This window comes from Streptopelia decaocto (genome assembly GCF_964273445.1).
Source record: "Streptopelia decaocto genome assembly, chromosome: 1".
NCBI classification, from domain to species: domain Eukaryota; kingdom Metazoa; phylum Chordata; class Aves; order Columbiformes; family Columbidae; genus Streptopelia; species Streptopelia decaocto.
Genome location: NC_138663.1, coordinates 108,002,782 through 108,015,421, shown reverse-complemented (window position 1 = coordinate 108,015,421; position 12,640 = coordinate 108,002,782). Strand labels below are relative to the sequence as shown.

Genomic DNA, 12,640 nt, shown 5'->3' with positions numbered 1-12,640 from the left:
TTTGAAAGCCCATTTTGCCACTCCAGCTAGAAGAAAATGCAATTTAGGATATCTTATTAGAGATATCCAGTATGTTTAGTAAGATTATCAGAGCCAAGGTGGCATGTGAAAAATTCCATTTGGATAGACATGACAGACCCCACAGCCTTCCCTCTGCCGTTATTTCATCTGACGCTATTAATGAGGTACATGACATTTTTTAATCCTGATGTTCAAAAAGAAGGGGAAAAAAATTACAAAGTATTTCACAAAGCTGGAAATAAAATAAGCAGAAAGTGTTCCACTCCCTCTTTGAAATGCTGGCACAACTTAGGCGTTAAGCCCACTGCAAGAGAGATATCGTTCTTTAATGCTACTTGTATATGGAAAAACTTATCTCTAGAAAAGAAATCAAAATGCGGATGGAGTCAATAGCAAACTTGCAGCATGAAAGCAAAGATGAAATTCACTCTTTCATGCTCAAAATAAATAAAAGGCAAGGGAATTCACATTTCCAGTGTATTGGCAGTCACCCAGCTGCACAAAGGCCCATTTCCCTTTCACCTCTATTCCCATGCATCTGCCTGGTCAGGGAGGGCTGGACACTGACCTTGAATACATCTGTACCTCATGCCACTCCTTCAGCACACCGGCACCTGTCTCTGAGGAGCTGGTAGATGTGGTTGGGTTTATGAAAGGGCCACCTGCCTCCTCTGGCTGCTCAACTCCTAAGGCTGCTTAGCCATGCTGTCCAAACATTCCTCTAACAGCTCAACACTCCCGCAAATATTTTTCCTAAGAAAACAAGCTACAAATTTCAGGCAGAGTGCTGCATTAATCATGGTTTAATCATTTCCCTTGAGTATGCTTTCCTTAATGTGTGAGTAGTCCTCACAGAATAACTGATAAAGGGACTTAGTTATGAGAAAAAGAGTCAGCTGTGAGGTTTAGTTAGTTTGGCTACCTGTTTGCCTGTTCAGTCACCTGTTTTGGCATGTATTTTCCTTTTTTCTTGACTGCTGTCTCATTCTTGGTTTTTTGTTTTTGTTTTGTGTTTTGTTTTGTTGTTGTTGTTGGTTTTTTTTGGTTTTTGGGTTTTGGGTTTTTTTTTTAACATCCTGTTTTCTTTCTGCTTTCTCATCTCCTTACCCTTTCCCTTTCACATAGCTCATATATTTTTTGTATTGCACTCTACCTCCCTTACAGATGTGCAAAAAATAAGACATTCGAAATCAAGCTCTCAAGTCCTAGGGAATTACCCTGAAGCACAATTCTCTTGTAACTCCTCATGGCTTTGGACAGCCTTAAATGTTTGTGTCCATTGATGAAGTCTGATTTTTAAAAACAATGCTCACAGTGCCTACCACAGCTAAGTACTACAGGAATCCACTGTAACTGATCTATCAAGGTTAACAATAGCCAATGGAGTCTCTCTGCTCTAAAAAGCATTGGCTTTATATTCTCATGATTGTATTCTCATGCTCTTTAAGTGTAAGAAGACCAGGTATTTCACTTCAGCAGCGCAGAAGCCACGGCCACGTGTGGTGAAGGAGCCGCACAGCACAACTGAAGGTGTAATTGTGACTCCTGGGCAGGCATCAGCCAGGTTCCTCGCTAAGGACCTGGAAACTCTCTCATGTATTTGGCTGTGACAGAAACGCTTTGCTGCCTTTAGACGGAGCTGCTACCGTAACAACTACATCCCTTAGTCCATCTCTTGGCAGAAAAGAATGACATTTTTACAGAAACTGTTATAATTCCTTTCACAAAAGAGCAACTTTATGTCTTTAGTGCCACAGATTTGCAAAAGCGTTGCCCAGAAACTCAACCCAAGCCGAAGTGAATATGTGCTTCTGAAAGAAAAACACCCCTGTTCCCTGAATTCTTTTGACGTCACTAACTGAAAACCACGTAATACACGGCAACGCGTGGGGGGCGCGGGGCGCCCCGCGGCGCAGCAGGGGGCGGTGCGGCTCGGGCGGGAGCTGTCCGTTCAGCACCGCGCCCGCCCGCGCCGCCGCTGCTCCGGGCTCCCGCCGTCAGTTTTGAACGAGTCAAACCTCGCCGCAGGTCACCGTAAGGGTGTTGCCGAGGCCGACCACGGCCGGCGGGACCACTGGAGGTGTACGCTGAAGCGGCGCCCGGCCTGGCCAGAGAACGCTAGTGTGGCTCTTGGAGCGTCTCTGCCTCCCACGCCCCCACCCCGTTCCGGTACATCCCTGTGCGCGGCACTAAGCTGGGCCTGCCCGCGCTCAGGAGGGCACACCCCGCCCCGCCCCCCCCCGGCGCGGGGAGCACACGGTTGGGGGATCCTTTAGCGGGCACCCCGAGGGAGGTGTCCGGCGGCGGGATCCGCAGCTCGGCTGGACCCGCCGCTGCCGCGGGGGCCGGCACCGCCCGCGGAACCGCCGGGGGCCGCGGTGGCGCGGCGGAGCTGCAGCCAACCAGGAGGCCGCATGTAAATAAGCGCGGCGTCCCCAGCGCGGAGGGGGCGGTGGCGCGGCGGCCGCCCGGTTGCCATGGCGACGCGCGGCGGCAGTGCCCCCGGGCGGCTCCCGGGGAGACCCCCCGCGGGGAGGGCACACGCGTGACGGCGGAGCTCCGCGCCGGCGGGCCCGGGCGGTGGCGGCGGCGGCAGCGGCAGCAACGGCGGGCGAGGCTGCCGCCGGCCATGCCAGTGCTCGCGCCCGATGCTGAGTCAGAAACAGGTATCCCGAAATCCCCCTCTGAGGCGCGGCGCTCGGAGGCCATGGAGGAACTAGAGCACACCTGCCCCCAGCCTCGCCTGGTGAGTGGGGGCCGGCCCCGGGCCGGGGCTCGGCACCACCTCGGCACTCCCGGATGAGCCTCCCTCCCGGGCGCTGCGGGACGAGTGCGGGGTGGGGGGCGAGGGAGGGAGAGGCCGGTTCCGTCCTACGGCGGGTCCCTTTGTGTGGCGGCGCGGCTCCGCGGGGAGCGGAGAAGCCCAGGCTGCTGTGGGGGTGGGCTGTCCCCGGCCGGGTCCCGTCCGGGCTGCCCTTGCTGTGCTTTGTCGTTTGGGGACTTCGGGGAGTATAGTGACAGCGAGGCAGGATTCATATTTCCCTCTTGGAAAGGAAAAATAACCTCCCTAAGCCCCCGCGCAACCGAGGGTGCATTTGAATAATGGTGGGGCAGAGGCTGCCGCGTTTGGGAAGGGCTCGCACCGAGCGGCCGGAGTACAAAGCCCCAGTTTCAGCTCAGGTGATGGGAGGCATGTGACTCGGTAAAGCCGTATTACAATTGGAAAAAAAAAAAGCTGCATATCTTTAATAATGAATGCAGAGGAGCAGCGCACACTCAGAGGAGGCGGCAGCGGAGAGCGGTGTCCGGTCCCGGCCTCTCCCCGAGCCCCGGCCCCGGCTCACCGGCGCGTCCCGCCGCACCGGCAGCCGCCTCCGCTTCCCAGAGCCGCCCGCGTCCCGCCGAGCACTGCGGGCCGCCCCCCGGCCGGGTCCGGGGCACCCGGGAATGGGTAAATCACACTTCTCTCAACTTCAGAACACAGGGAGGAGTTTCCTATTCGATGGTGGTTGTGTGAGGAAGGCAGTCGTGGAAGGCTGTGTTTTTTGGGGGAATGGGAGCCTCAGGAAAGTGACAGTAAAAATGAACTCCTTTGGTGGTCTTTTTAAAGGTGAGGGAAGCCTCCTTCAGATCGTGCACGCAACTTTACAAGGCTGCTGCTCCCCTCGAGTTAAGGTTCTGAGAGCTGCCCTTGTTGGTTTTTTTTTTCATGTGCTAATTTAAAATAATTGGAATGTTTCCTTGCTTTTTATTGAAACCTTTTATTATTCCTGTCAGGAATGAGCACTCCTTCCCCCGGCCTGGTTTGCACCATTGGCAAGGTGGTAGAAAAATAATAACAATACCTGTTTGCATACACAGAAATGCAGAGACAGCATCAAAGTGTGAAAGTACATGACTGATGCAACAATTAGTACTGGAAATCAGATCATTTAGCGCTAGAATTCAGTCACAGTCCTAATTAAAACATATTTCAACATTAAACTTGAGTAATTAAATTCAACACTATAGTTGAGACATTGTTCTGGTATGACAAGAAATAGCAACAGTTGTTGGAGCTGACCTAAATTAACGTTTTCTACTTATAATTAGAATCAATTTTGAAGAAGACTGTTAATTTGTTTGTGGAATTAGCTCACGTGTTCTTACTGCAGTGTGTTCGTACAGGCTGTCTGAGATTTCCCTGTCAAAAGCTCAGATATAACAACCCGTTTGAATATATTACTCCATGTAGTCTGACATTTTAAAAGATTTTAAAGAAAGAAGTGACAATATGATGCCAGTATTTACAGTATCACGCATTCCAGTGTAATTTCTGTGGAAATCAAGGTGACAGCTAGAGTACACGAATTAAACAAGAATTCATTATGATATTTTAGATTTTCCTGAGTATCAGTAAATTAATAATGGACAATGGAGACATTTTGAATAAAGATTTATGGAAAATGTATTCTTATAAAGTGATATTTTGTCAGTCAGCAGATCTACATTATCTTCATAAAATCATAGCATTGTTTGGGTTGGAAATTACCTTAAAGATCATCTAGTTCCAAGCCCCTGCCATGGGCAGGGACACCTTCCACTAGACCAGTTTGCTCAAAGCCCCATCCAACCTGGCCTTGAATACTCCCAGGGATGGAGCATCCACAGCTTCTCTGGGCAGCCTGTGCCAGTGCCTCACCACCCTCATGGGGAAGAATTTCTTCCTTATATCTAATTCACATCTGCCCTCTTTCAGTTCAAAGCCATTACGCCTTGTCCTGTCACTACATGCCCTTGTAAAAAGTCCCCTCCCTTCTTGTGGGACTCCTTCAGGTACTGGAAGGTCTCCCCAGAGCCTTCCGTTCTCCAGGCTGAAGAAACCCAGCTCTCAGCCTGTCCTCATAGGAGAGGTGCTCCAGCCCTCTGATCATCTTTGTGGCCTCCTCTGGACTTGCTCCAACAGGTCCATGTCCTTCTTAAGCTGGGGACCACAGAACTGAACACAGGCAAAAAAAATTCAGTTGAAGTATAATGTAATACACTGTGCTTTGTTAAGGACATAAGGAGTGATGGAGGCAGGCAAAATCAAATCATGTATTAAGGGACAAGAATTCAGAGCTGGTGTCCTGAAGAGTTAATCGCCCCTCAACAGGTGATCTAATAACGTGGATTTTAAGTTCCTATCAGATCTTTTATGATCTTCAGTACTTTTTTTTCTGATTCCACTTCTTTGAAGGCAGCATGTACAGTGATAGGCCAGTAACCTATATTTTAGGCTGTGGAGTCTGCTAGTTTGGCAGGAAGTGTCACAGTAAGACTAAAGAAAACTCCTGTATCCTTCAAAAAGCAGGAAAACAGGGGACATTGAAGGCAATTCCCAGGTAAGCTTCAGTGAAATTTGATGTTTTCCAGTGCCTAGGACTGTTGTGATATAAATTGCCATTAATTTTTTCCCAAGACACTCTTTGGGTTTTCTTAACCAACTAGAGCATTAATGATCCATCATGCTCCAGTCAATTCCCCTGGTCCGTCTCACACTTAATCTTTTCCTTCTTTATGTTCTCAACTTCAACGTGTCCGAATGCCAGAAAAATATCTTTCAGATGACACACGTACTTTAGTCTCAATGCACAATGGAGAAACAAACCAATTACAGTTGTAGGCTTTATCTATAGTGGTGATTTTAGCAGTTCTGTAGTGAAGAAAAAAACCACAAATAATGTTTCTCCAATCCTGATTTGTCTATTTTTACATTTGTCTGTTTCTTATCCGGACCAAACTGCTGGGTTTGGCCACTTTCTGATTTACCACTGTCTCATACTCTAGGGTGTACCGCTGTACTGCTGCCCCTAAGATACCCATGGTTTGGTCATGGGGCACTTCATTGTTTGAAATGGGATAAACAGCGCTGTGGCTCATATCAGACCACACATTCAAGGTACAGCAGTTGACCCCAGGTAACTCCCAGCAAGCCGCAGAGCACTGCTGGGCAATGGAGCTCAGCCTGGCAACCCCAGTATTAGGATTTGCCTGGGGGCATCTGTACTACAAAGGTAAGTAAGCAGGCAAGTTCCTAGTTTAACTATATGGGAGAGATAACACAGGAGGAAATAGCAAGGAGTAAGTACAAAGCCTTGTGAAGCAATTAGCTTATTTTTTTGTAATTTATTTATGTCCCTTGGTTTCAAGAGTTTGTTTGATCCCACAAGACTTTGGTCCCGCATGTGGGCAGCTCCTTTGAGGGATCAGTGTGCACCTCGAGAATTACCAGTCCTCACTCTGAAAGGAGCAAATGAGCAGTTCGACACACTTTGTTCAGGAAGACAATTCCAGATAGTGTCTTTCATAAAAGGAAACTATGGCAATTTAAAAGGACAGTGCTGCTGATAAAGAAAAACCAAATACACATCGAAACTTACTTTCAAAACCTACTGCTTGGTCTCACCTTTCCCTTGAACACACTGACTTCTTCTCTTCCTTGCATTTCACATATCTGTCATCCAACACAGGCCTCAGTGGGAACATCTGGGAAAGTACTGTTGGGAGGTGGGTACCAATGTCTTGTTTTCAAAACTGGCTGAAACCCTTAGGCTTAGCTCAGCTAAGGGAATGCAGGGCAATGAAACGTATGCGTCCATTGCAGTTCCTATCTCGTTGTGCTTTGAGTCTAATGTGAGATTGAGCCCAAACCAGGAATACAGTCTCTTCTGCAACACACAGGCAAAATCAGGCACAGCTTGAGGAGCCTGATAGGCAGAAGAGCACCTGAATTAGCCAAGGTGAACTAGAGGGAAGGAGGGGGAGCAGACAAGTGAGGTGGTTGGTTTGACCTGTGCTTGTGGGGACGTTGGTGGGTACAGGGCCAGGCGGGAATTAAGCAGCAGTTTTCATGAATTTACAGTAATGTGAGTCTTATCTTTGAGGTGACGTAAAGAAGCAGATAGGTGCTTTTTGCTGTTTCTGCTCTGCCCTTGGCAATGCGATCCCAGGAATACCGGCCTGTTCCCAAGATTGCGGTAACGTGAAATCTGTGCTAGCAGTGGACGCCTGCTCTCAGGCAGCTCAAGCTGTGGCCAGATCCCATTTGCCTGTGCAGGAAGGAGCATCGGGACCCTGTGTGGAAAGTACCCAACTATTTTTTTCTGCTTAGCATCACCCTTGCAAGGACAGGCTGGCTGGAGGCTTAGGACCTATCCATATGGCAGATAAAACACATCCTGCCAAGGCACTGTAAGCATCAGGGCCATTTGAGGTTCACCCTGGCAATCCCAGTGCCAGCTCCCAAGCCCAGATTTACTTCTATTGCTTTTTGATTCAGCAGCTACAGACATTTACAGTTCAATAGGAATTAGGTATCAAATATCTTGGGGACACTGAATCTACAGTACTTTGGAGAATGAGACTCAGGTACAACTGAAGATCACAGCTCTCATGTCATTTTAGTTATCAGCAGCTTTAACCATTTTGTTTATTTTATCCAGTTTTTAGAAGAAATGAGAGTACCTGAATTCATTTTTTCAAATTATTCAAATACATTTGGAAAACACTGGATTCTTTTGGGAGTTTTGTTGTTGTTGTGTTGGGGTTTTTTGTGGGGGTTGTTTTTTGTTTGTTTGTTTGTTTGTTTGTTTTTATTGAAGGATAGAGGAGAACATTTCAGTACTTTCACTCACTGGAGCTCTATAAAGGTTTAAGGGGGCACTAGACTCCTTCAGACAATTTCCCTATTGCTGCTATTAAGCAATATAATCTTAAGCACAACATTTGAAATAATTGCAAGAAGAGTCTCCATGCCTTGGATTCCTTTATTTTAATCCCTGGATGCCTTACTCCCTTCATACTTGTGAGCAGTGTTTTGAGAGGTCTGCAACCTCTAGAATTATTTCAGATTGTTTTATTCCATGAACTTCCATAGACCTTCATCTGTATCTTTCCTGTATCACTGAAAAGTATACGTGATTTTAATAAGAGGTGCTAATGATGAGTTTAGGGCATTTTATTGTGGTTAAAAAGTGTCCCGTGCATCTGTTTCTCACTCACATGATGTTGTGACTTAGGGGATCTGCCATCTGTTTGCTTCAAAGTGGAACTAAGCATAAGTGTACATGTAAACAGCTTTACATTTGAGGAACCAAAAAATTTCATTTGACTCAATATCTTTTTGATCCTTTACAGGTTTGGTTTCTGTTCTGGATTAATTTTACTTTCCATAAATGTTGGCTATGACATAAAAGGACAAATCCATAAAAACATGCCAAATGTATTTGGCACTTGGGGATATGTAGCAATCTTTGCTAAACTAAAAATTGCCCATAGACACCAAAAATCTGCTGTGATTTCCCATTACTACATAAAGGACATATCGTTGGTATACGTTCTGAAATGCCACAGTCTCTGCAAAAACATGTTGCAATACTTATTCATCAGATATACAGAACTACAGATATTTTTTGCAGGCTTCACAAATGACACGTAAGTACAGGGAGCAAACATTACATTCCACGTGTTGTATTCCTTGCTTGCAAATGCATATGTGCAATGCTATTTTAGAAGCAGCTTTTATTAGAATATTACCAATTTCTTAAGCTGTGCTGTTGTCTTTACTATGTAGGTTTGTGCCATGTGTTTAAAAAAGGAGTGAAAAAACATTGTAAATAGATACTCTCTGCCCCCTCCTCAAAAACATATACAACATTATAACGTAACATGTATAAAACGTAAAAAGAAACCTAACACATGCATGGATGTAGTGCAGAAGAAATACAGAATTAGGAGCCAAATACTAGCTAGATGGGCAAGAAGTGCGTGTAGTGCATAACCGCGTATCCAGGATTGTGCACAGATACTCAGTGCAGCCGAACTGTCTGTCACAATATCGCCTTATACCTTTGTTACCACATAATCTGCTTTCCTTTCCTACACACATGAAGACAGACGGCCTAAGGTGAAGAGCTCTTGTGAAAGGCACTGGATGAATGAGGGATGTGGTGGAGAAGCCCAGAGCACTCCCTCTGGGAAAATAGTCCCTCCCAGGGAGCTTCTGGCTGCCAGCTGGGGAGCTGCTGCCAGCACGTGCCTCCTCTGCGGGAGGAAAAACTGGGGTTTCTTTTGCCTCAACATAGTTCTGAGTAATGATTTATACAAAATGCTGTCCTATGTCTGACAGGAAATAATTGACATACGTTAAGTATTTCTACATAGAGGTCAAATACTGGGCCAGATTCACCCAGTATCTTAGGTATAACTCACTTCATTTCAGTAGATTAACCCTTGCCTATGTTAAAGCTGAAGTTAGGTCTTTTTAGGCATACATCAGGCATGTATGCTAATGTACAAGTAAAAAGAAATGAGTATTAATCGTAAAGAAAAAAAGAAGAAAAGAGAAGAAGAAAAGAGAAGAAAAGAGAAGAAGAGAAGAAAAAATAGAAGAAAAGAGAAGAAAGGGAGAGGAGAGGAGAGGAGAGGAAAGGCAAAGGCAAAGGCAAAGGCAAAGGCAAAGGGAAAGGCAAAGGCAAAGGGAAAGGGAAAGGGAAAGGGGAAGGGAAGGGAAGGGAAGGGAAGGGAAGGGAAGGGAAGGGAAGGGAAGGGAAGGGAAGGGAAGGAAAGGAAAGGAAAGGAAAGGAAAGGAAAGGAAAGGAAAGGAAAGGAAAGGAAAGGAAAGGAAAGGAAAGGAAAGGAAAGGAAAGGAAAGGAAAGGAAAGGAAAGGAAAGGAAAGGAAAGGAAAGGAAAGGAAAGGAAAGGGAAAGGGAAAGGAAAAGGGAAAGGAAAGGAAAAGGAAAGGAAAGGAAAGGAAAGGAAAGGAAAGGAAAGGAAAGGAAAGGAAAGGAAAGGAAAGGAAAGGAAAGGAAAGGAAAGGAAAGGAAAGGAAAGGAAAGGAAAGGAAAGGAAAGGAAAGGAAAGGAAAGGAAAGGAAAAGGGAAAGGAAAGGAAAGGAAAGGAAAAGGGAAAGGAAAGGAAAGGAAAGGAAAGGAAAGGAAAGGAAAGGAAAGGAAAGGAAAGGAAAGGAAAGGAAAGGAAAGGAAAGGAAAGGAAAGGAAAGGAAAGGAAAGGAAAGGAAAGGAAAGGAAAGGAAAGGAAAGGAAAGGAAAGGAAAGGAAAGGAAAGGAAAGGAAAGGAAAGGAAAAGGGTAAGGGAAAGAACTGACATTTTCTCCAGTTTCTGAACTGATCAGTAAAACTCTGAGTGGCACTGGAGCGGTGGTGACGTTTGGTCTGTTGACCATGGCCAACCCTCAGCGTTACTTGTGGGACACCAAGCACCTGCCACTCAGCTTTTAATTGCCAGTGCACCATGGTTCTGCAGCCCTGTTACAACATCCTCGTTTTGTGATGGCATCTGCTGCTGCCACCTCGTCACCAGTGCCCTGCTGGAGGAGCCACACACTTTATTCTGAAGTACTGCATATCCCTCCTCAGTGCTGGGACCTCTGGCAGCTTGGCTAAGCCCCTAGCCATCAGGAGAGGAGGACACTGAGGCTGCATGCTGCCTTAGGTTGGTTCTGGTTTGTTCTTTCCATGAGCCCTTCCTGGGTCACCTGTAGGTGCTGCTCCTTCCAGCCGTGCCAGGAGAGTGGGCTCAGGCAGGGAAGCTGCCCAGGGTCACGTTTCTTTACCAGCTGATGTTCACGGAGATGAAAGTGCTTCCTCGGTGATTCTTCCACTTGAGCTCTGCTTGACTTGGGACCCATTCTACTCTAGGATGTATCTTATTTTCTAAATAACGTGTTCCAGTTCAGTCAAAAGTTATGGCTGTCATATAGGAATCTTGTAGTGAAATTCTTTGGCCCGTTGCAAATATTAGACTAGATTATATAATAGTTGTTCTACATTCATAACCTATGAATCTGTACATATGGACATCGTTGTGCTTCTTGAGAATGCCATGAAAGCTGCTTTTCTTCTGTTATTAATACATCTTCAGTTTGTAATTGCACCTTGCACTTAATCCTTACTGACTTAATACTAACGACAAGTGAAGTATGTTTGATTGAAGATAAAGCCCAGAAAAAGCAACTGAGAATAAGGCAATTTGGAATGGTTGCAAACAGATTTTGTTTTTAAGTTATTATTGTTAAAGTTAGTTTGCCCTATTTTTAGTTTACATCCACCTCACTGAGTCAGCAGAACTGTGGGAGGACGGGCTAGATTTATTTTAGAATCATAGAATCATTTTGGTTGGAAGAGACCTTCAGGATCATCAAGTCCAAGCATAACCTAACTCTGGCACTAAACCATGTCCCTAAGAACCTCATCTAAACGCCTTTTAAACACCTGCAAGGATGGTGACTCCACCACTTCCCTGGGCAGCCTGTTCCAATGCCTGAAAATCCTTTCCATGAAGAAATGTTTCCTCATATCCAATCTAAACCTTCCCTGGTGCAACTTGAGGCCATTTCCTCTTGTCCTGTCACTTGCTCCTTTGGAGAAGAGACCAACCCCCTCCATGCTACAACCTCCTTTCAGGTAGTTGCAGAGAGCGATCAGGTCTCCCCTCAGCCTCCTTTTCTCCAGGCTGAACAGCCTCAGTTCCCTCAGCTGCTCCTCGTCAGACTTGTGCTCCAGATTCTTTTGATATATACATTAATGTTGGAACTGTTTGTAAAAGGTTTACCTGAAGGTACCCAGCAGTAACATTCAATTACAATTTAATTGCTCATAAATTTATCTGTTTGTGTCAAGGTTACTAAAGGTAATACATGAGACAAGATTATTTTCATTTTTCACAACGTTCACTCCTTCAGCCTTTAAGAGAAGACCTTGATAGTCCTTAACACAGCCTTTCCACTTGTAAAGGGTATTCATACTTCAGAAACTCAGCATGTATTTTTAGCTACTTCTCAAGAGTTTTGATAGTGTTTTTCTCTTCAATGTTCCTTACAACTCAACTGTTTCCTGTTCTGTAATTATTGTTTGCCAACATCAGGAGCAGGTTCCCAAAATAATCTTTCCTCATATGAGTAGATCTTAGCCACGTGATTTGTTCCAGTGAAATCAGTTATCTGTTTTAAATACCGCCTCTGAGATAAAAGCAGATTACAGCATCAGACCTCCCACAGAATTTGCCTGCCAGCTTAATTGTTTTATAAGCACAGGCCCAGCCTGCTCTACCAGGTTTTGCTTGTGTAGCTGTACTGGTTCAAGATCTGCACATTTCTTAGAAATCTGTTGATGGCAAAATCTTAGATGACAATACAACTGTTTGCTCTACCAAGAGAACACTGGTTTTGTCTGCATCATGTTGTGAGGCAGGTAATGTAGCTATGCAAATAAAAAATATTAAAAAAGAATAACTCCTTCCATTAGCACATGTTGCATGCAATTACCCTGCAGGCAGAGTTAAAATGGCATAGATGGGTCTGTCTTCCCCTTTTCCAAAATATTTCTGTCTTCCTTGCTGCTGTGTAAAATACCCAAAACATAACCAAACAGAAAAAAAAACCAAACAAACAATAACACAATTAATTATTCCTATTACAGACTGTAAGGAAAAGAGATGGTGGGGAGCTACTAGTGCTTTTGTCCTGTTATTTCAGTTCCTCTACAAATTACCTACCACTTTCCTTTAAATCCATTGGAAACACAAGCTATGAATGTTTGTCTGCTGACTAGCAGCCTAGTTAAACGGCTAGGGTAGCTT

At 45.3% G+C, this 12,640-nt stretch overlaps 1 protein-coding gene across 1 annotated transcript in view; it reads left to right on the top strand.

Moving 5' to 3' along the window:
• Positions 1-2,650: 2,650 nt before the first annotated feature.
• The window catches only part of PCYT1B (phosphate cytidylyltransferase 1B, choline), a gene marked incomplete at both ends in the record, with an annotated part of 37,344 nt that continues 27,354 nt past the window's right edge, over positions 2,651-12,640 (top strand). The window contains one exon of the mRNA XM_082052965.1: positions 2,651-2,767. Within this exon, the coding sequence (XP_081909091.1) occupies positions 2,651-2,767 (117 nt within the window). The remainder of the gene's footprint in view (positions 2,768-12,640) is intronic.